At 39.4% G+C, this 19,782-nt stretch overlaps 2 protein-coding genes across 2 annotated transcripts; one reads left to right on the top strand and one right to left on the bottom strand.

Moving 5' to 3' along the window:
• The first annotated feature begins 2,649 nt into the window (after positions 1-2,649).
• Positions 2,650-4,953, top strand: LOC121754189 (premnaspirodiene oxygenase-like). Its single transcript, XM_042149546.1, has 2 exons — positions 2,650-3,541; positions 4,108-4,953. The coding sequence occupies exons 1-2, from the start codon at positions 2,747-2,749 to the stop codon at positions 4,717-4,719; spliced, it is 1,407 nt and encodes a 468-aa protein (XP_042005480.1). The 5' UTR covers positions 2,650-2,746; the 3' UTR covers positions 4,720-4,953.
• Positions 4,954-16,234: 11,281 nt separating this feature from the next.
• Positions 16,235-19,514, bottom strand: LOC121755182 (bicyclogermacrene synthase-like). The gene is made up of 7 exons (XM_042150469.1): positions 19,386-19,514; positions 19,031-19,307; positions 18,173-18,554; positions 17,583-17,798; positions 17,251-17,395; positions 16,929-17,177; positions 16,235-16,619 (listed from the first exon to the last, which is right to left on the bottom strand). The coding sequence occupies exons 1-7, from the start codon at positions 19,512-19,514 to the stop codon at positions 16,341-16,343; spliced, it is 1,677 nt and encodes a 558-aa protein (XP_042006403.1). The 3' UTR covers positions 16,235-16,340.
• Between the last annotated feature and the right edge of the window lie 268 nt (positions 19,515-19,782).

Genomic DNA, 19,782 nt, shown 5'->3' with positions numbered 1-19,782 from the left:
TTCTTAAATCATATGTCCTAAAGGAGCGTCTCATTTGAGGTGAGACGGAAAGAGTAACACACGATATTTTTGAAATATTCAATCAAATACTTCAAACTATACAGCAGTATATGTTTTTGTTGTTAAAATTGTTAATCATGATATATTATGTATAATAAACTTTTACTCCCTCCTATCTCTATTATTGTCTCATTTTGTCATTTTTTATATGACCTTCATTAACAGTCTTATCTAAACTAACAAGAAACAGAAGGATTACTATAATTGATGAATAGATCTTATATTTCAATAAGTCATTTGACTCACAATTATCATAATATTAATATATAAAAATAGACTTCCATTTTTCTTAAAATAGACTTTACAATAAAGACTAGTACATATTCAAATTCATCTAGAAGCTTGAAAGAACGTTGCATGTGCTTACCTTGTACTTCCTCTATCCAATTCGTATTTTTTTGGCAAAAACTAACACGTTTACTCTCTAATATTTTATTCTTTTTTCTACTTTATTCTCAATCTTATTTTATTCTTTCTACGTAACTACTAATTTTTTTTTTCTTAAATCATATGTCCTAAAGGAGCGTCTCATTTGAGGTGAGACGGAAAGAGTAACACACGATATTTTTGAAATATTCAATCAAATACTTCAAACTATACAGTAGTATATGTTTTTGTTGTTAAAATTGTTAATCATGATATATTATGTATAATAAACTTTTACTCCCTCCTATCATTATTATTGTCTCATTTTGTCATTTTTTATACGACCTTCATTAATAGTCTTATTTCAACTAACAAGAAACAGAAGGATTACTATAATTGATAAATAGATCATATATTTCAATAAGTCATTTGACTCACAATTATCATAATATTAATCTAGTATAAAAATAGACTTCCATTTTTCTTAAAATAGACTTTACAATAAAGAATAGTCCATATTCAAATTCATCTAGAAGCTTGAAAGAACGTTGCATGTGCTTACCTTGTACTTCCTCAATCCAATTCGTATTTTTTTGGCAAAAACTAACACTTTTACTCTCATATATTTTATTATTTTTTCTACTTTATTCTCAATCTTATTTTATTCTTTCCACGTAACTACTAAATATTTTTTTTCTTAAATCATATGTTCTAAAGGAGCGTCTCATTTGAGGTGAGACGGAAAGAGTAACACACGATATTTTTGAAATATTCAATCAAATACTTCAAACTATACAGCAGTATATGTTTTTGTTGTTAAAATTGTTAATCATAATATATTATGTATAATAAACTTTTACTCCCTCCTATCTCTATTATTGTCTCATTTTGTCATTTTTTATACGACCTTCATTAACAGTCTTATCTAAACTAACAAGAAACAGAAGGATTTCTATAATTGATAAATAGATCGTATATTTCAATAAGTCATTTGATTCACAATTATCATAATATTAATATATAAAAATAGACTTCCATTTTTCTTAAAATAGACTTTACAATAAAGTATACTCCATATTCAAATTCATCCAGAAGCTTGAAAGAACTTTGCATGTGCTTACCTCGTACTTCCTCTGTCCAATTCTTATTTTCTTTTGTGTTGTTCTACTGCCAGTGAGTTTTTTTTTTTTGCCAAAAAACAATTCTCACTCCATCCCCAATAAATATGCACTTTGGATTCGGTACGTATTTTAATGCAAAATTGATAAAATAAGAGAGAGGTAGAGATAAAAGATAATTAAAATACTCCCTCCATCTTACTAAAGACGACCCATTTTTTTTTTTGTCTGTCTCAATCAAAATGACCCCTTTCTTATTTAGGAAATAATTAAAATATTCAATTATCTTTTCTTTTTCTTACTTTATTCATCTTTCAAACTATTAAACACCCAACAACCTTTTCTCTCTCTTACTTTTGGTATCTCTCATATTTTTAAACACTTTACAATCTTTTATCTCTCTTACTTTATTCATATCTCATACTTTTAAATACCCAACAACTTTCTCTCTCTTCTTAAACCCTTTAAAATAAATATGCATAAAATCTTGTGCCGTCCCGGGATGGGGTCATCTTCTCAGGGGTGGAGGGTGTATTATTAGTGGAGAATGAGTCTCGCATCATTGGAATGAAAAGAGTTTACAAAATTGGAAAAATGCATATTCCTGTGGGACGAATGGAGTTTATAAAATCACGTAACCACTAAACATCAATTTTCTTAAATCATGAGCGTCTCACTTGAAGTAGGATGGATGGAGTAGCATACGATATTTTTGGAATATTCAGTCAAATAGTACAAAATATATAGTACTCTGCATATGTTTACTAATTACTACTCCCTTCATCCCTAATAATTCGTCACAATTTGACCCGACACGGATTTTAAGAAATGTAATAGAAAGTGGTTGAAAAAGTTGGTGACATGTGAGTCCTATTTTTATATATTAGTTTTATCATAAAATGTGAGTGTGAATAAGTTGGTGGAATGTAGGATCCACTACTAAAAATGGTAAAAGTGAAAGGTGACAAATTTTTAGGGACGGACAAAAAAAGAAATATGTGACAAATTTTCAGGGACGGACGGACGAAGTACTGTTAAAATAGTAAAGTTGTGTATAAATAGCACCAATCTATCCTCTCCAATTATTCCATCAAAAACTAAACATGTTTCACCTGATTACAGCCTTTGCTGCTCTCATTCTTCCTGCAATCTTCTTCTTCCTCTTCAATGAAGGGAAGAAGAAATCCCAAAATAGCAAATTAATGAAACGGCTTCCACCCGGCCCCCGAAAACTTCCTATAATCGGAAACCTTCACCAGATGAGCAACCCTCCCTTCCGCTGCTTCAGAGACCTCTCCAACAAACACGGCCCCCTGATGCACCTCAAGCTCGGCGAGTGCAACGCCATCGTCGTCTCGTCTCCAGATATCGCGAAACAAATGCTGAAAGATCTCGACCCTAGCTTCGCCAGCCGGCCACAGAACGTGGCCGCGGAGATCATGTGGTACAACAGCAGCAACATCGTCTTCTGCCCCTACGGAGACTACTGGCGCCAGATGCGGAAGCTCTGCATCATCGACCTTCTCAGCCCCAAAATGGTGCGCTTGTACCAATCCATCCGGCTAGACGAGTCAAACCAATTGGTCAATTCCTTGCGCGAATCTTCTGGAAGCTCCGTGAATCTGACGGAGAAGATCTTCTCCTTGTCGAGCTCTATCACTTTCCGTGCGTCCTTCGGCGGCGTTTGCAAAGATAACAAAACGCTGATGAAGATGATGTCGGACTCGCTGCAGATGGCGACGGGGTTGGAGATCGTGGATATGTTCCCGTCGTCGAGGATCGCCGCCGCGCTGAGCTGGGGGAAGCTGCGCCGCATAAGGACGATGCGGCGCAAGCTCGATGTGATCTTGGATGATATTATCGACCGGCATAGGAGAAATCGAGGCGGGAATTCGGAGTTTGGGGGTGAGGATTTGGTGGATGTGTTTCTTAGGGCTAAGGAAGAAGAGGAGCTCAAGTTCCCAATTGACAACCACAACATCAAGGCTGTATTATATGTAAGTAGATATTGTAATCTTAAATGGGTTGCATATGTGTGTTGAGAAACTTTTTTTTTCAGAAAAATGAGACTACTTTTGTGGATATATCAAAAAGGCAAAATGAGGCGACTTCTAAAATTGTGTGTTGTGTGCATGTTGAGAGTAGTGTAGAGATTTTGTGTGCAGTATGTGCTTGGGAGGTGCTCAATTTTACAGCTATTTATGATTCATTATCTTTACTTTGGCAAATCCAAACATTTTTTTTCTACCAAAGGGTGAATTTAAAATTTAGGACTTGAATTTATTGGATTCAAACCCCAAATTCATGGTACCAAACACACCTTTACAAGAATTCAGTATGCTTGACAAATGCTTGTTTACTATTCAATATTAGTGACCATCCATTGTCTTCTAAGTTTTAGTTATCTCTTTTTTTATTATATGATTTCACAATTTCATCCTAAGAGGGCATCTAATTACACGCAATAATACTCTATCACTCTCTCTACGAATTTTGACTCCATTCATTTCCCTTTGTATTCCTAATGCCTTCTTTAACATAATTGGATTTTTACAATATGCAGGATATGTTCACAGCTGGAAGTGATGCTGCAGCGGTAGCTACTGACTGGGCCATGGTAGAACTACTAAGGCACCCTCGAGTGATGGCCAAGGCACAAGCTGAAGTACGACAAGCCTTGAAAGAAAACCCCGGGTTAGAACAAAACAACGTCGCTTATAATATGAAATATCTAAAACTTGTGATCAAGGAGATTCTGAGGCTGCACCCACCTGGTCCGATGCTACCTAGAACTAGCAACAAGGAACACATGATCAACGGATACACCATACCTGCTAGAGCGATGGTGTTCGTAAACAATTGGGCCATGCAGAGGGACCCCAAGTATTGGAACGATCCGGAGAAGTTTGTGCCTGAGAGATTCGAGGATCAAAGTGTGGATTTTGTAGGTGGTGATTTAGAGTTTTTGCCATTTGGAACTGGAAAAAGAAGGTGTCCCGGGATGACATTCGGCTTGGCTATTGTGGAATCGGCTCTAGTCCAGTTGCTCTACAACTTCGATTGGAAGCTTCCAGAAAGTGTCAGGGCTGAGGATTTGGACATGACTGAAATTTTTGGGCTAGTAGCTGCAAGAAAACAAAAATTATTTGTGGTTGCCACTCCGTATGAATCATGATTTGGAGCTTCATGTAATAAAGAGACCTTTCCATCTTCTGAATAATGCACACCAACTGGTCCGTACTATCCTCAAAAAAACTGATGGAGATGTTGTATCCGTATTCTGCTTATTTGGTTTTTATGTGTGTATACGTAATTGACATTACAATTCCACAATTGGTCAATTACATAGTGTTTGTACTTTTAAATAATATTGTAATCTTAATAAAGGGTGCAATTGAATTGAGTCCAATCAGCACTTAATTTTTATAAAGTAGTTAATCAGTACACATTCCGTCAACAATTACAGACCCTTTTTCTATGCTATATGTTTTTATAAATATGAGTTATAAAAATTAATAAAATATCAATCATTACATTTTTATATATTTGTTTAATAATAAAATATAATTAAATGAGACTCGGATGGTCCAAAATAGTTAAAAGGTACTCTATTGCCAGATGGAGGAATAATTAAGTTCAATTTTCCACCCTCAAGTTTAGTATTGTTTGGCTGATTAATATTTTGGTCTTAATTTTCTAACGCCTAAATCTAGTAATTGAACTAGTTTGGGCTGGCCAGTCTGGCCCATTATGAGTACAGGTTACTTGGTATTCTATTGGGCTTTAAAAAAATCTAACTGAACCCACTCACGATATAGGCCCAAGCCCTGCACTATCAAGGCCCACTCTAAGCTTGTGCTATAATAAAACATTTTTTTATTCGAGTTTATCATACCTAATTCGAACATCCAAGGTTTCATTTCCACACAAACTAACATATAAAAAAGGCATAGAAAGTCGATGTAAATTTATTTCACGTTAAAGAAAAAAAACTCGTTCGCTCCATGATTCAATAAAATTAGAGAAGAGGAAATTCTCAAATCAGAGTAGAATTAACACGAAAACAAAAGTCTCAACGTGCAATCCAAATTCAAATTCAAATCCAAATCGATATCGATATCGATATCGATATCAATGGGATGGTTGGCCCACTGACCAGCGGTGGAGCCACATGGTAACTACAGGAGGCAAATCCCCTCTTGACAAACTCATAGTTTAAGATGGTTTTGTGGGTAATTAGATGGTGACTTTGATGATTTAAGGTGTTTATTATAGGTTTTTCCCCACACATACACTAATTAGTGAGTTAATGAGTTTTGTCGTAGTTTTATGATGAAAACAGGTTGAAACGGAAGAAAACAGATTGAACGAGCCGAGACAGATTTCGAGGAAAAGTCCAGTAGGTTCACCCGGTTGGGTGTTTCCCAATTTCCAAATCACCCGGTCGGGTGTTTTGAAGAAGCAGTCGGGTCCAGAGAGAAAACCCGGTCGGGTGTTTTGCCACTTGCAAATCACCCGGTCCCATAATAGATGTCACAGTTGGAAGATGACACGAGATTTTAGTAGATGCTATTTTGTGTGTTAAGTGGTGAGAGAAAATATAATTTTATAATTGATGTGAGAATGAATTTTTTCCAAAAGGGGAAATGTGACCTCTTTTGTGTAACAAACTAAAAAGGAAAGTGTGACATCTACTGTGGAACGGAGGGAGTAGTATTTTACTAATTCGTATTTAATTTTTAGGTAGTTAAGTCGAGCGTGAGCGTAATTATAAGCTCTAATTCGAGTTTTTCTTTGCATTTTAGTAGACATCTATAAAAAGGGATATTGTCTTCAGTCTTATGATAAACCCTAATTTTGTCAAAAACCCTAAACTTGCACCACCTTATGTTCCGCCAACTGCCTTTTCCACCGTCGCTGCCGTCTACTACTCGCCGGGTCTCCGCTTCCAGCCCAATGTTAGAGCAAAAATATGTTAGGAAGACAATTATTATCTTTTTATACTTTTTACATTAAACTATAATACTCCATGCGACCCATAGAAATAGGCCATATGGTATGAGCACGTGTTTTAATGCATAATTGATAAAGTAGTTGAAAAGTAGTTGAAACACGCTGCATATGGCGGCGGGATTTGAGGTCACGGATCTATTCCCGTCGTCGAGGATCGCGGCGGCGCTGAGCTGGGGGAAGGTGCGGTATATGAAGAAGATGCGGCGCAAGCTTGATGTGATTTTGGATGATATCATCGACCGGCATAGGAGAAATCGGGCGAAAATTGTACCCGGGGATGGCCGGAGATTGGGGAATTCGGAGTTTGAGGGTGAGGATTTGGTGGATGTGTTTCTTAGGGTTAAGGAGGAAGAGGAGCTCAAGTTTCCAATTGACAACCACAACATCAAGGCTGTGCTGTTTGTAAGTAGACATCTCTATTTTCTAATCGTTGAAGGTGCACGAGTTTTAATGCACAGTTGGTAAAATTAGTTTTTTATAATATTTCCATTTGTGTCATCTAATTTTTGGTTGGCACAACAAGAATTAGGATGTGTTTTAAATCACTAGTGGTATATTTAGAAACACATAATATAGTCTTATCTTTTTAGACAACTCTATTTTCTAATCCTTGTGTCCCCTAAAAACAGAGCAGATCTCCTACTCCATTTCTCCTACTCCACACTCACATCAAAATAAAATAATCCACCATCACTTATTAAAATTATAATATTATTTTATTTTGTTGTGCGTAGGTGGAGTAGGAATGGAGTAGGAGGAGTGGAGTATGAGATCCAAAGTGCCCTAAAAATAATAAATTTTAAAAATGCACGAGTTTTAATGCACAATTGGTAAAATTAGTTTTTTAGAATGTTTCTATTTGTGTCATCTAATCTTTAGTTGGCACAACAAGAATTATGATGCGTTTTGAAGCACTGGTGGCCGGTATATTTAAAAACCCAGATTAGTCATGTCTAAATTGCACTCCCTCTGTCCCACTATAAGTAGTGTCTCTTTTCGATTGTTGTTTTGTGAAAATGATATTCCCTCCATCCCGCTAGAGGAGTAACATTTGGTGTGGGTACGAGTTTTAACAAATGAAAAAAATAGTGAGTAGGAAAAGTTAGTGGAATGTGGTGTACACTTTTTCTATATAGATTTTATAATAGAATGTGAGTGAAGTGAGTTACTGGAATGTGAGACCTACTTACTATTCATGATAAAATTGAAATGTTGACTTTTATTGTGGCCGTGGGACTGATCGAAATGACAAATTGTGATTCTCATCGTGGGAAGGGAGGGAGTAATAACTTGTCTTTGATTTTGTTGATTCTTGCTTTGATTGACGTCTTCTTTAACAAAATTGGGCTTTTACAACGTGCAGGATTTACTTACCGGTGGAATTGATACTTCAGCAGGAACTGTTGATTTGGCCATGGTAGAACTATTGAGGCACCCTCGCGCGATGGCCAAAGCACAAGCTGAAGTACCACAAGTGTTGAAATAAAACTCTAGTTTTGAACAAAACAACGCCTTTTAGGGTGTCCACAATGGTGGCCTTCAAAGGCCACCATTTGTGGCCCGGCCACCAATTATGGCTCCCATGTGGCCTTTGTAATGGCAAATGTAAAAAAGTCAATGCAAATTCAAAGGGCCACCAAATGTGGCCCTCTAAAATGTTATTTTTTTTTGCTTTTTTTTAATGTTATTTTTTAATTTAATTTAATGTTATTAAATTTTAGTAGATTAATAATGTTATTAAATTTGGATAATTTTTTATTCGGCATTCTGGAGCTGTCTCTCGTAAATGTTCCTGAACCTCTTCACAGCGCTACTGATCCGGCCGAACTTCTTCCGGATCTGGCCTTCATCACGTCCGGCACTGCCTTCTGGTTTGAAGCCGTTGTACACCGTCAGGACGCGCCTCCAGAAGCAAATGTCGGTCTGATCCGTGCCGATGACCGGATTCGTCGTGACCGCCTCCCAAGCCCGCGCAACAGCGAGGGATTCGTCGTCGTTGTACTTCTCGCCACGCCGATCACCACCGCCTCGGCCACCGCCGGTGGCCGATGGGCCCATGCTCTCTGCCGTCTCGCCCCCCACCGCCTCGCCTTCCACCGCCGCTGCCGCCTCGCCTCCCACCGCCGCCGCCTCGCCTCCCACTCCCCCGCCGCCACCTCGCCCCCCACCACCGCCGGTTCGGCGACCCCCCGGTGGGGGCCTCCATCTCCACACTACCGGATGTCGGGGTCGCCGGTGTACCCATCAACTGTTCCCATGTGAATCTATCAGATTCAGACAGAGGAGACGGGGAGTATTAGAATTGGGAGGATTGGAATTGGGAGGATTGGAATTGCTGGGATGGGTTGTTGATCGCGTCCATATTCGGTCGGTAGTCCCCGAACCCCGATGGTTGGCGAACCAAGTTTCTCTGCTGGGATGGCTGGACCCGGAATTGGGGCGAGTGCGGACTCCACGTCTGATTGGGGAAGTTGCCGTATCCCGAGTCTCCATACCCCGGGGAATTACCATCTCCACCTTGCATTTTTTGTAGTGTTTGAGAGTGTAAAATGAAGGGATTTGAAGTGTAGAATGAAGTGAAAAAATGGAAGTGAGAGTGTATATTTATAACAAAATTTCGAAAAAAAAAAAAACTAATTTCCGCGGCCCAGCCGCGATTCGCGCCGCTTGCAATGGGAGGGCCGCGGCTCACACGGCTCAGCCGCGTGAAGGCCGCGGCCGTGGCTCAGCCACGCTTCTCGCCTCACCGCCCCGGCTCTCGGCCTTTGCAATGGGGGGCCGCGGCTCCCCCATTGTGGACACTCTTATAAGTATGAAATATCTAAAACTAGTGATCAAAGAAATTTTGAGGCTGCACCCTCCGGGTCCGATGCTACCTAGATATAGCAACAAGGAACATTTGATCAATGGATACACCATACCCGCTGGAGCTATGGTGTTGGTAAATATATGGGCCATGCAGAGGGACCCGAGGTATTGGAAAGATCCAGAGAAGTTTGAACCCGAGAGATTCGAGGTCAGCCAAAAAAAACGATGAAATCAGCAAAAAAAAAACCATGAATTCAGTCATAAAACCATGAAATTTGGTATGCGTAGCAACTTTAAAAATCAACAACATAATCAGCCCGAAAAATCATCCCATGGCAAAAAATCGGGTCACCTATATTTTTTAACACATTATTTGATACTCCCTTCGTCCCGCATCAGGTGAGGTGCCCCTTTTGGATACGAGATTATAGGAAATGTTGTTTAGTTCTTAAACAAAGAGAGAATAAATTATGAGAGAGGAAAAAGTAAACAGAAAAAAGTACTAAGGGAGATAAAATTTGGTTTTTGCCAAAAAAAAGAAAAGAAAATGCATCACTTTAGTTGGGACGATCCAAAAAAATTATGAATACACCATGTAATCTCCGTTATCTCCAGTGAATTTACAGAACGTCTGTTTCAAGTAAAGGTGTTAGTTTATCGCAATTAACTACTCCCTTCTGTCCACATTGATTGTCTCATTTTTCCGATTTCGCCCGGCCCCAATAAATGTTACATTTCAATTTCACTCTATTTGGTAATTGGACCTCATACTCCACTGTTACATTCTACTCACAATTACTCCATTACCGTAAAAGTACAACTCACATTTCTATAATTTTTCATTCTACTGTTCTTAATAAAGTCAAATAATTTCTTAAAATCTACCCCGGTCAAACTATGAAACAATTAATGTGGAGCAAAATCTTAACAAAATTGAACTATATATGAGGGTACATATCTCAATCCTCTATTTATAGCTACAAAATAAAGTTGAAAGAGTGGAACATGATCTTACCACATGGGATGTTGTAACCTTGTCGTCTAAGCAGACGAAAGCGAAGAGCCACAAAGCGTAGATCATCATTGTCTTTGCTAATTTGCTGCTTGTAATTGTCATGAATATATTTCAAGGATTCCCCGATTTCTTTTTCAAAGTGATATTCCACTCCCAGACGCTGAATCGCATCGATAAGTTCTAATTTATACGTTGAATCGTCTGGTGTTTGAGAGAGCATTTTTCTGACCATTTCTTTCTGCTTTGCGAGTTCCTCTTGTTCAACATCACTAATTTTCTATACATTGTAACGCAAAAAACACGAGAATTAAGAAATTAACAAATGAATTTTTTTTTTTTGTTAAGAATATGTATACCAACCGTGTTATCTGAATTATATATTTATATTTGAGAAAGAAGTCTCCCCAAATGGAAATATGAAATTTCGCGGAATTACGAATTTCATCTAAGCTCTTGCCATTCGTGATTGCGGGAACGGGCAGCGAACATTTTTCCATCTTACAGTATGCTTGGAAGCAAGTATCTGTATAAGAGAGTGATAGATGTTGGTGTTTTTTTATGGTTTATGTCCTCATATTTATAGTTACAAACCCTATGTTACGACCACGGCTACATCATCTGACACAGAGCCCAGTAGGAAAGTCGAACGAGAGGAGCAGGAGGAAGAGGTTGTGCCGGACACGGAGGAGCAACTGGTCGTGAGGGGGAAGGAGAGCTCGCCATCAACAAGGCAGTTGAGGCGGAGAGACAAGCTCAAGACGCCGGCCAAGTTACAGAATGATACAGACCAAACGGGAGAACTCATCCCAAAAGACTAGCCTGTTAGGAGAGAGAGCCCATTTAGTCCATATACCCACATCAGTTGTTCTCACAACCGATGTGGGAATTGAGTCTGTAACATTCGACCCTCCTTTAAGGGCCAACGTCCTCGTTGGTCACGGCCACGTCACGGCTGGTTCTTTGCCAGGCCACCACTCCGAGCCATTTGGGCTCTCAATGAAAGAACCAATTGATAAGGGAAAGACCCTTATCAAGTAAAAAAGATAAAGAAAGTCGCAGAGAAACCGTGCTCTGTCGACAATCGGAAATTATAAACGGAAAAGCTAAATAAAGATAAAGGACAATAATTATGATTTCATTGATTGAATAATGAGAATAACAATAGGTCCTATTTATAATACTCCTATGAATAACATAACTTGGTGAATAAGATAACAATTATATGGAAAATATATTATAATATAATAATAAAGATATGGGAGATATTTCCGAGGATATACTCGTATCAACTCCCCCACGGTTAAAATCCACATTGTCCTCAAGGTGGGACCCACAACACAATGAAAAGCATCACGAACATACACTTTGGCGGGGTATTCCCTCCTGGATCAAATGCACACCAATCAGTTGAGCATCTCAGTCGTCGTGGACAATAAATCATAAGTGCATTGACATCAGAAATGTAGGTTGTCGCCCAGTAATCCGGTCCAGTTGGCATGCACTCTAGCGCTACTGTCAAAATTCCAACCTTCTCTTCATCATCTAAAAATACCCCTTCCGCTCCAACGTGATCTCGGTCAAGTAGTTGATCAATTGCAGTTATTGGGCAAGGTTTTTTTGATGCAACAGTAACATCAGCAATTAGTTCTAGGGAATCATAACTGAATTTAGGGTTGCTAGGTGGTGAGTAGAGGCTCGGTGGATGCCCGTCGGAGGCAGCATTTGGCTGCTGGTTGAGGAATGGTGGAGCTGTCAGTAGAGCGGGGTTCAACGGCCACGGCCTTGACTCTGCGAGCGACATCTCACATGCCTCGTCTTGAGATCCTTCACCCTGTTCAATTTCATCGCTCACATCTACCCCGACAGCAGTGTTGATGCCAACATCGGTGACGATGTTGGGAACATCGTGAATGTCTTTGGGAACATCCACACTCAATACCATTGTGAAAGTGTTATCAATGTTCTCCTCAGTTATATTCTCATCATCAGTGTTCTCCTCAAACCGAGCGGTCAAACGGGCGAGCAAGGCGGCTTGGTCCAATTTATACACACGTAATTTCTCGTTGTAATCGTTTACGGCGGCTAGTTGGGCATGGGAGAACGATCGAGCCATAAGGTCAGGATTATTGGGGTCAGAACCCTGGTATGTCGCTTCACCATAGGCGAGGTACGGGCCGTGAGGCGGCGACTGATCATAGGTCGAAGAACTCTGCTGCGTGCGCACCCATGGCGGGTCCCAACAAGTGGGCTGTCGGGCCTGGTAAGGATGATATTGTGGGTGGAAGTGCCTATCCTGTGGATAGGATTGTTGCAGATCTAATGATCCAATCGGATGGTGTGGTGGCTGATATATGGGCTGCGATGGGTGGTGGGCGAATTGCGGCTGACGGTAGTCGAATTGGTGATGGTAATAGGCAGCATAGGTGGATGACATGATGGAGGTAATTCAGAGGATGAGAACCGAATGAAAGCACTAAGAAGGCGTGAAGTTCACAGCAGAGCACGACGATAATTTTATCTTGCATTCTTTAATTAAGTTATGTTTTTGTTTCTTGAGACATTAATTTATTTTCGCTGAGTTGGGCTAAAACTATAGGAGTGATTGGTTAAAGTGTTTAATTGGTGAGAGAAAAAGGTGGGTGTAAGTATTAATATAGAGAGGAAGAAAGATAATATTTTAATAAAAGTGAGAAAAAAGTGGCTGGGTGTATTAATTGGAGAGAGAAAGGTTCCAAAAAACGAAATGTGTCACAGACTAAAAAGAAAAATGTGTCATCTTAAACGAGACGGAGAGAGTAATTTTAAAATAAAATGTGAGTAGAATGAGTTAGTGGAATGAGGGGTCCACCTATCAATTATAATTAAAGTGAAATACGACATTAATTGGCGGACGGATGAAAAGAGGAAAATGGGACATTTAATTACGGACCGAGGGATTATCATTTTAGTCTCTACTAGAGAAATTACAAAATCAAATTTTTTTATAAAAATGCAGGACGTTTTCTGATACGATATCTTCCCATATATTCCATATCTTCTATTTAGTTATCTTTTGATTCATAGTATCTTTTCATATATTATTCTCTTGTTCGGTAAGTTAGGACTTAGTATTATAAATAGGGCAGAATGTAATCATTTGAAGGATCATGAATGAAATACAATATTATTTGCCCACACCCAACGTGAATTAATCAAACCCTAGTTCCATCGCTGCCCGACGGAGGAGTTCCGCGCACAGCTAGAACTAGAACTTCCGCCGATCCTGTCGCAGGACGCCGGAGAATTATCTGTAACTTAGATTCTGCGCTGCCCGACGGAGAGGACTTCCGCGCACAGCCAGATCTTCGCCGCCGCCGATCCTACGCTAGGACGCCGGAGAAAGGGACACGACAAAGGGTTGTATCAACTGGTGCTTTCATCGGTTTACTCATGTCCCGCTTCCATAGCAACGGGAAATCATTGTGGGGGGGTCACTGCCCCGACACTTTTCCAGAGGGTGCTTCCCGCTGCACTCACGTGGGAGGCCGTCGCTACAGGTCAGACTTTCAGCGCCCTCCCATGGAGGAGGACCCGATTGGCCGCCCTTCCGACGAGGGACGCAATGCCGACTCAATTGGCAACAAATTGGATCGCTTGATGGATAGGATCGATAAACTAGATGCTTGGAGAAAGGAAACGGACCGGCGGTTTGAGGATTTGGAACTTGCAATCCCGCGCGTGTTCAGTCATTCGCTTGACTACGATGACAACGATGAATGGGAGTATGAGGATTATCGTCGTAAACGTAATTGGAATAGTAATCACCACATGGGATCGGTCCAAACCCATCGCCCCACCTGTTGGTATCCTCCCGGTGATCGACCACTGCCGATTTACCAGTTGTACGACCCACCACAGTCACGGAGGCCCCCTTGTTGGGAACCACCGCCTTGCCGTGCATCGCGAGAATATTCGGACTCCTCATATGTACCGTCGTGGCAGCCGCGCTTCACCAACAGGGATTCCTCATATGTACCGCCGAGGCAATACAGGACCTCGACTATTAGGCAACCCACCTATTCGTCAGACGTACCACCACGAAATCCCCCAAAAATAGATCGTTTGAAGCTTTTCGACAGCGACGGCGTTTCTTCAGACGAAGACCTGTCCAAAATTGAAATCAACCAGGAATTTGCCAAACGCTACGAGCACAACAAGAAGAGAGTGGAATTGCATAGGTACGAAGCGCTCAAGAAGCAGGGCAAAGTCGACTCGTCAGACTCGGATTCAGAGGAATCGTCGTCTAGGGAGGAGGAGTTGACGAAACCGAGTAAGAAGACTGACGCCAATTTTTTTGAGGCGTTGATTAAGGTGAAAAATCAAGACCCGATTTTGAGGGAGCGAGATGCGAAATTGTTCGAATCCGATGACGAGGATAGTGATGAAGAGGAGGATACTGCAAGTATGAAGAAGGGGAAGCCAATGTATTTGAAAGACGTCGTTTCGAAGCAATTGATTGAGGCGGGTCCAGAGCTAAGTGATGGAGAGGATGGAAGTGGGAATGATGGAGAGAATAATAAGTTGAAGAGTTATTCGCAAGAGCAGGAGGAGCTGAGGAAGCCGATTGTGAAATCTCTGGTGGAGGGGAAATCGGATGATGATAAGGAGCTGCCACATGGAGGATGGATGAAGGGCTTGCTAGCCACAAAGACATTTAACATCGGGCTAAACATGCCGGCAAAACCTGTTGTCTTCACGAATGTTCAGGAATTTGATGGGGATTACTATGTCAGGAGACGTTTGCCTATTTGGCGTGTGTTCGATCCAGGAGGAGACACCTCACCAAAGCTTTTGCTTCCAACTATCGTCGTTGCTTCGTAATTTTCACCTTGAGGACAAGGCGGATTTCAACCGTGGGGGAGTTGATACGATATCTTCCCATATCTTCCCATATATTCCATATCTTCTATTTAGTTATCTTTTGATTCATAGTATCTTTTCATATATTACGGTCCTACATTTCGGTTTGTCTTTTTTAGCTAACTCAATTTGCTACCACTTAAATCTAGTAACTGAACTAGAGATTTTAATTTAACTTGTTAAGTCTGGCCCATTATGAATACGGGCTACTTGAAATCCTATTGGGCTTTTACGAAAGCCTTACTGAGCCCAGTCTAGACTAAGGCCTAAGCCCAGCACTCTATCTATGCCCGCTCCAAGCTTGTTTTATAACAAGTCATGCCATTTTATAGAACTTATATTGAAAAACTTAGATTTTATCATACCACAAAATTCGAACATCCAAGTTTTCATTCACACAAGCTACCAAATAATATACTTAGACATTAAAAGTCGACGTGAATTTATTTAGAATTGAAAAATAAATTAAATATACATCAACTCATTCGCTGGTAAGATAAAATTTGAGACGAGGAAATACGAGTTTGTCACCTAGCCAATCAAACTAATAGAAATACGAGTTTATAAATAATCAACTCTGATGGATGGTCACCGTTGAAAGGGGAGGATGAACGCGAATGCGTGCTCATTGTCGGAGGGTTGGGGTTTTAAACCAAAGAGAAAGAGAAAGAAAGGAAGAAATTAGCTAAATTTATATAACATTCTTTGCTTCCAATATGACACGTGAGTCGATAACATTTGTCCCTCTTAGGATCATTCAATAACTTAAACCTATTGCCATTTCGATTCCTCTTGTTTTAGATCAAGTAAACCTGAAAAGAACTTGCGTTCTTGGATAAAAGCTATTCCATTAAGCAAAGGCAACATTCAACCAAACATTCGACGTTCTTACGCAAACAACATAAAAATAAAAAAAGGGTAGAAAAAGGCGGGGCGTCACACAGTGTTTATAACACTCAAAACATTATTCAAAACAGGCAACAAACTGACATAATTCTAGGCAACTTAACAAAGACAGGAGTATTACACAACACAAATTCATCTAAGATTCATGCATGTCTTCAAATTTTCACAGGCTCAACAAGCAGCATCTTTACCAATTCCTTGGATCTGGTGGGATCACTATAGCCATCGCCATTTGCATAGAGAAGGTGCATGACGCGACCAAGATTGAAAATTCCCATAAGGATTTTCATAGAGGCCAGTTTTGGCTCAATGCACTCTCCATTCATATCCTTCCATGCATTCTCCACTTGCCTCTGGAGCTCACCACAAGCTTCTTCCTTTGACACACCATATTGTTTCATGTAACATTCAATCGCCGAGGTTTTCTGCTCAAACTGTGCAACGTAGGAAATGGAGCCACGTCACAAATATCGTATGATAACAAAAAACCATGAATTAGCTTTAACATTGTTCGCAATTATCTCACGGTGACTGTGCGTGTATTAATAAGTGTGTTGTCGACTTGATGGATATATAAACCAAATTTTGGTTGTCACATCAGACATGATTTCACACAAATCAAAGCACGTGGGGCAACTGTGAACAATTTTAAACTTCATGCCAATTTTTAATTTGCAGGACACACAAGAATTTGACCAAACATCATAGTTTTTCAGTACTTTGCAACAAAATTTAATACGCACCTCTTCTCCGACTAAGTCATCCATTAGTCGACAAATTGTTGAGGATGCAACGAGTATGAGAGGTTCATTTGTGATCCAATCGAAATCTTCTTTGCTAACTTGATCCCCCATACCCACAAGAGAAGCAGTTGATATTGACATGTAAGCACAAGATGGGATGGACACCTTCATATACTCTTCCATCGTGGGAACATAATTATTAAACAACCATTTTGTCTCTTCAAAATATACCAACACCAACTTTTTCATCTGCATATTAAGTGCTCAATAAAATAACTCCATTAACAAACATCATAGTACTATTTATAGATAGATTGAATACCTCTTGTATTGCATATTGGACGCGGTAAGATTCTCCCGTTTCCTCCATTTCGTCTTCTATTTCGTTGTAAGTTTCAACAAGACATTTGTAGCACATTTGGATGTATGGTGACGAATCCTCTAAAGTCGCGATAACATCCGGCCAACTGAAACAATCCAAGTGGAAGATGAATTAACCTAATGTGGAGACAAGACCAACCAAATCCTAGGGGTTTCATATTTTCAATTTGGGAGAGCTCAGATGTGAATATCTCAACAACAGCTATGTTAGATCAATATTGTTAAGTAGGAAATTAGGAATTAAAAACATGCAAACTGAAATTAAAAATCAACCGTTGGATAGCGTCGGTCAAGATTTGAAGCTCATCCAGCGTTGCATATTCGTACGTATCATCCATAATAGAAACTATACTTGTGTGTCTAATTACAATGCTTCTTGCTTTAGCATAGCGTGGCTCAAAGAAGATTCCCATCTTCCACATGAACAATTCCACAATTCTGTCTCTTGCATAAGGCATTTCATTTGCCACGTCAAACTTCTTCCACCACCTGAAATTAGAATTCCAACTCATAATTAGAATACATACTATCACCATCCTAATTTCATTGAAACAACACAAATTTTAATGCAAAATTGATAAAATTAGGGAGACGTGAAAAAAAAAATTGATTGAAGATAGAAAATTTTCTTAAAATAGAAAGTGCATAAGTTTAAGGTATATGCCAAAATAGAAATAGTTGCTATTTTTCAATGATGGAGGTGGTACTATATAATTTTTTATATAGTGTATCTCTACATGATTTTTCAATGTATGGGTGTGAGATGTGTCAAATTTTACAGCTATTTCGAATTCTAAAGACTTACTTTGTTTATAAAATTTAAATTGTAGAATTGAAAAGATTTGAAAGGCATAATGTATAACCTTGTAAGGTCACTCAGCTCCATCTGGTGCATCTTCTGCACTAGATTGAAATCCAATTTCGCAAACTTGAGTAGTATTTCATCATGCGACTCGTCTTCCTCGTATAGAGAAATGAACTTTCTGGCCCCCAATCTCGGGAGAGTCTTGCGGATTGGCATATTCAAAATCAGAGCTTCGTTAACACGCTTAGAAAGGGAAACATTAGTTATTTTGTGGAGTGATGCACGAAGATGAGATGAACAAAACTCTATCGCTTTCTCCAAAATCACATCGTCGTGTTTCAGAAGATGTGCCGCCTCGTACAAGTTCAACAGACCTTCCACATTTCCTCCCAGCGACGCAATGAAATTTCCTTCATTGTCAGTAAATTTTTGGAACACACCTGTAAGAGTAAGAAATGATAGCTACTAATCAGTATATTGTGTAATACTACCTCAACTACTTTTTCTCTTTTGCTTTCCTACTTTATCAATTTCATATTAATACTCGTGTCATTCCAAACATCCTACTCTTAGGTGATAGATACTTTATAGGTGATGCAAATCACCATAGGACTTTTGCATAAGAACTACATACTGCTTCCGTCCCATGAAAATAGGAACTCCATACTGAAATGACACGGGTTTTAATGCAAAATTGAAAAAGTAAGAAAGACAGAAAGAAAAGAGTGTTTATGGATTATGGGTCCACTTCATTAGGGAGAAAGAAATTTCCTTAAGTAGAAAGTTTATATTTTTATGAGACGGACTAACTAGGGGACCGGAGGGAGTATAATTTCGCTAAATATTCAGTTTAAAACTCAAAAAATGAATTCGAAATTAGAGTGGCCTCCCTACTCTACAAATTTAGGAATCTTACCACATGGGACATTGTAGCCTTGTTGCCTAAGCAAACGGAAACGAAGAGCCACAACGACGAGATCATTATTGTCTTTGTTATTTTGCCCCTTGTGGTTGAGATAAATATGTTGCAAGGATTCCCCGATTTCTTTGTCGAAATGATATTCCACTCCGAGGCGCTGGATCGCATCGATTAGTTCCAATTTATACGTTGAATCGTCCGGTGTTTGAGAGAGCATTTTTCTGACCATTTCTTTCTGCTTTGCGAGTTCCTCTTGTTCAACATCACTAATTTTCTATACATTGTAACGCAAAAAACATGAGAATTAAGAATATAACAAATGAATTTTTTTGTTAAGAATATGTTTACCAACCGTGTTATCTGCATTATATTTGAGAAAGAAGTCTCCCCAAATGGAAGGATGAAATTTCGCGGATTTACGAATTTCGTCTAAGCTCTTGCCATTCGTGATTGCAGGAACGAGCAGCGAACATTTTTCCATCTTACAGTATGCTTGGAAGCAAGTGTATGTGTATAAGAGAGAGTTTAATGTTGGTAGGTTTTTATGGTTTATGTTCACATATTTATAGTTACAAACCCTACTAAAAAAGTTGAATATTCTAAATTCCAAATGCATGCAGTGCTTAATTTCAACAAGCTTAAATCTAAATCCATGGATGTGCTTAGTTTCCACAATCTTAAATACAAAGATTTCCACCAATTTTTGTTTTGCACATATTTCCACCAATTTCATTTTGCACATATTTCCA

The sequence above is a fragment of the Salvia splendens genome, chromosome 11 (assembly GCF_004379255.2).
Source record: "Salvia splendens isolate huo1 chromosome 11, SspV2, whole genome shotgun sequence".
In the NCBI taxonomy this organism is placed as follows: Eukaryota; Viridiplantae; Streptophyta; class Magnoliopsida; order Lamiales; family Lamiaceae; genus Salvia; species Salvia splendens.
This window is presented reverse-complemented; position numbering and strand designations above follow the sequence as displayed.

Coding starts and splice junctions, on each gene's coding strand:
- LOC121754189 (XM_042149546.1), top strand. CDS start 2,747: ATGAAACGGCTTCCACCCGGCCCCCGAAAACTTCCTATAATCGGAAAC. Junction 3,542..4,107: donor ACATCAAGGCTGTATTATAT/GTAAGTAGATAT, acceptor TACAATATGCAG/GATATGTTCACAGCTGGAAG.
- LOC121755182 (XM_042150469.1), bottom strand. CDS start 19,514: ATGGAAAAATGTTCGCTGCTCGTTCCTGCAATCACGAATGGCAAGAGC. Junction 19,308..19,385: donor AATATAATGCAGATAACACG/GTTGGTAAACAT, acceptor TACAATGTATAG/AAAATTAGTGATGTTGAACA. Junction 17,799..18,172: donor GAGCTGAGTGACCTTACAAG/GTTATACATTAT, acceptor TTCTAATTTCAG/GTGGTGGAAGAAGTTTGACG.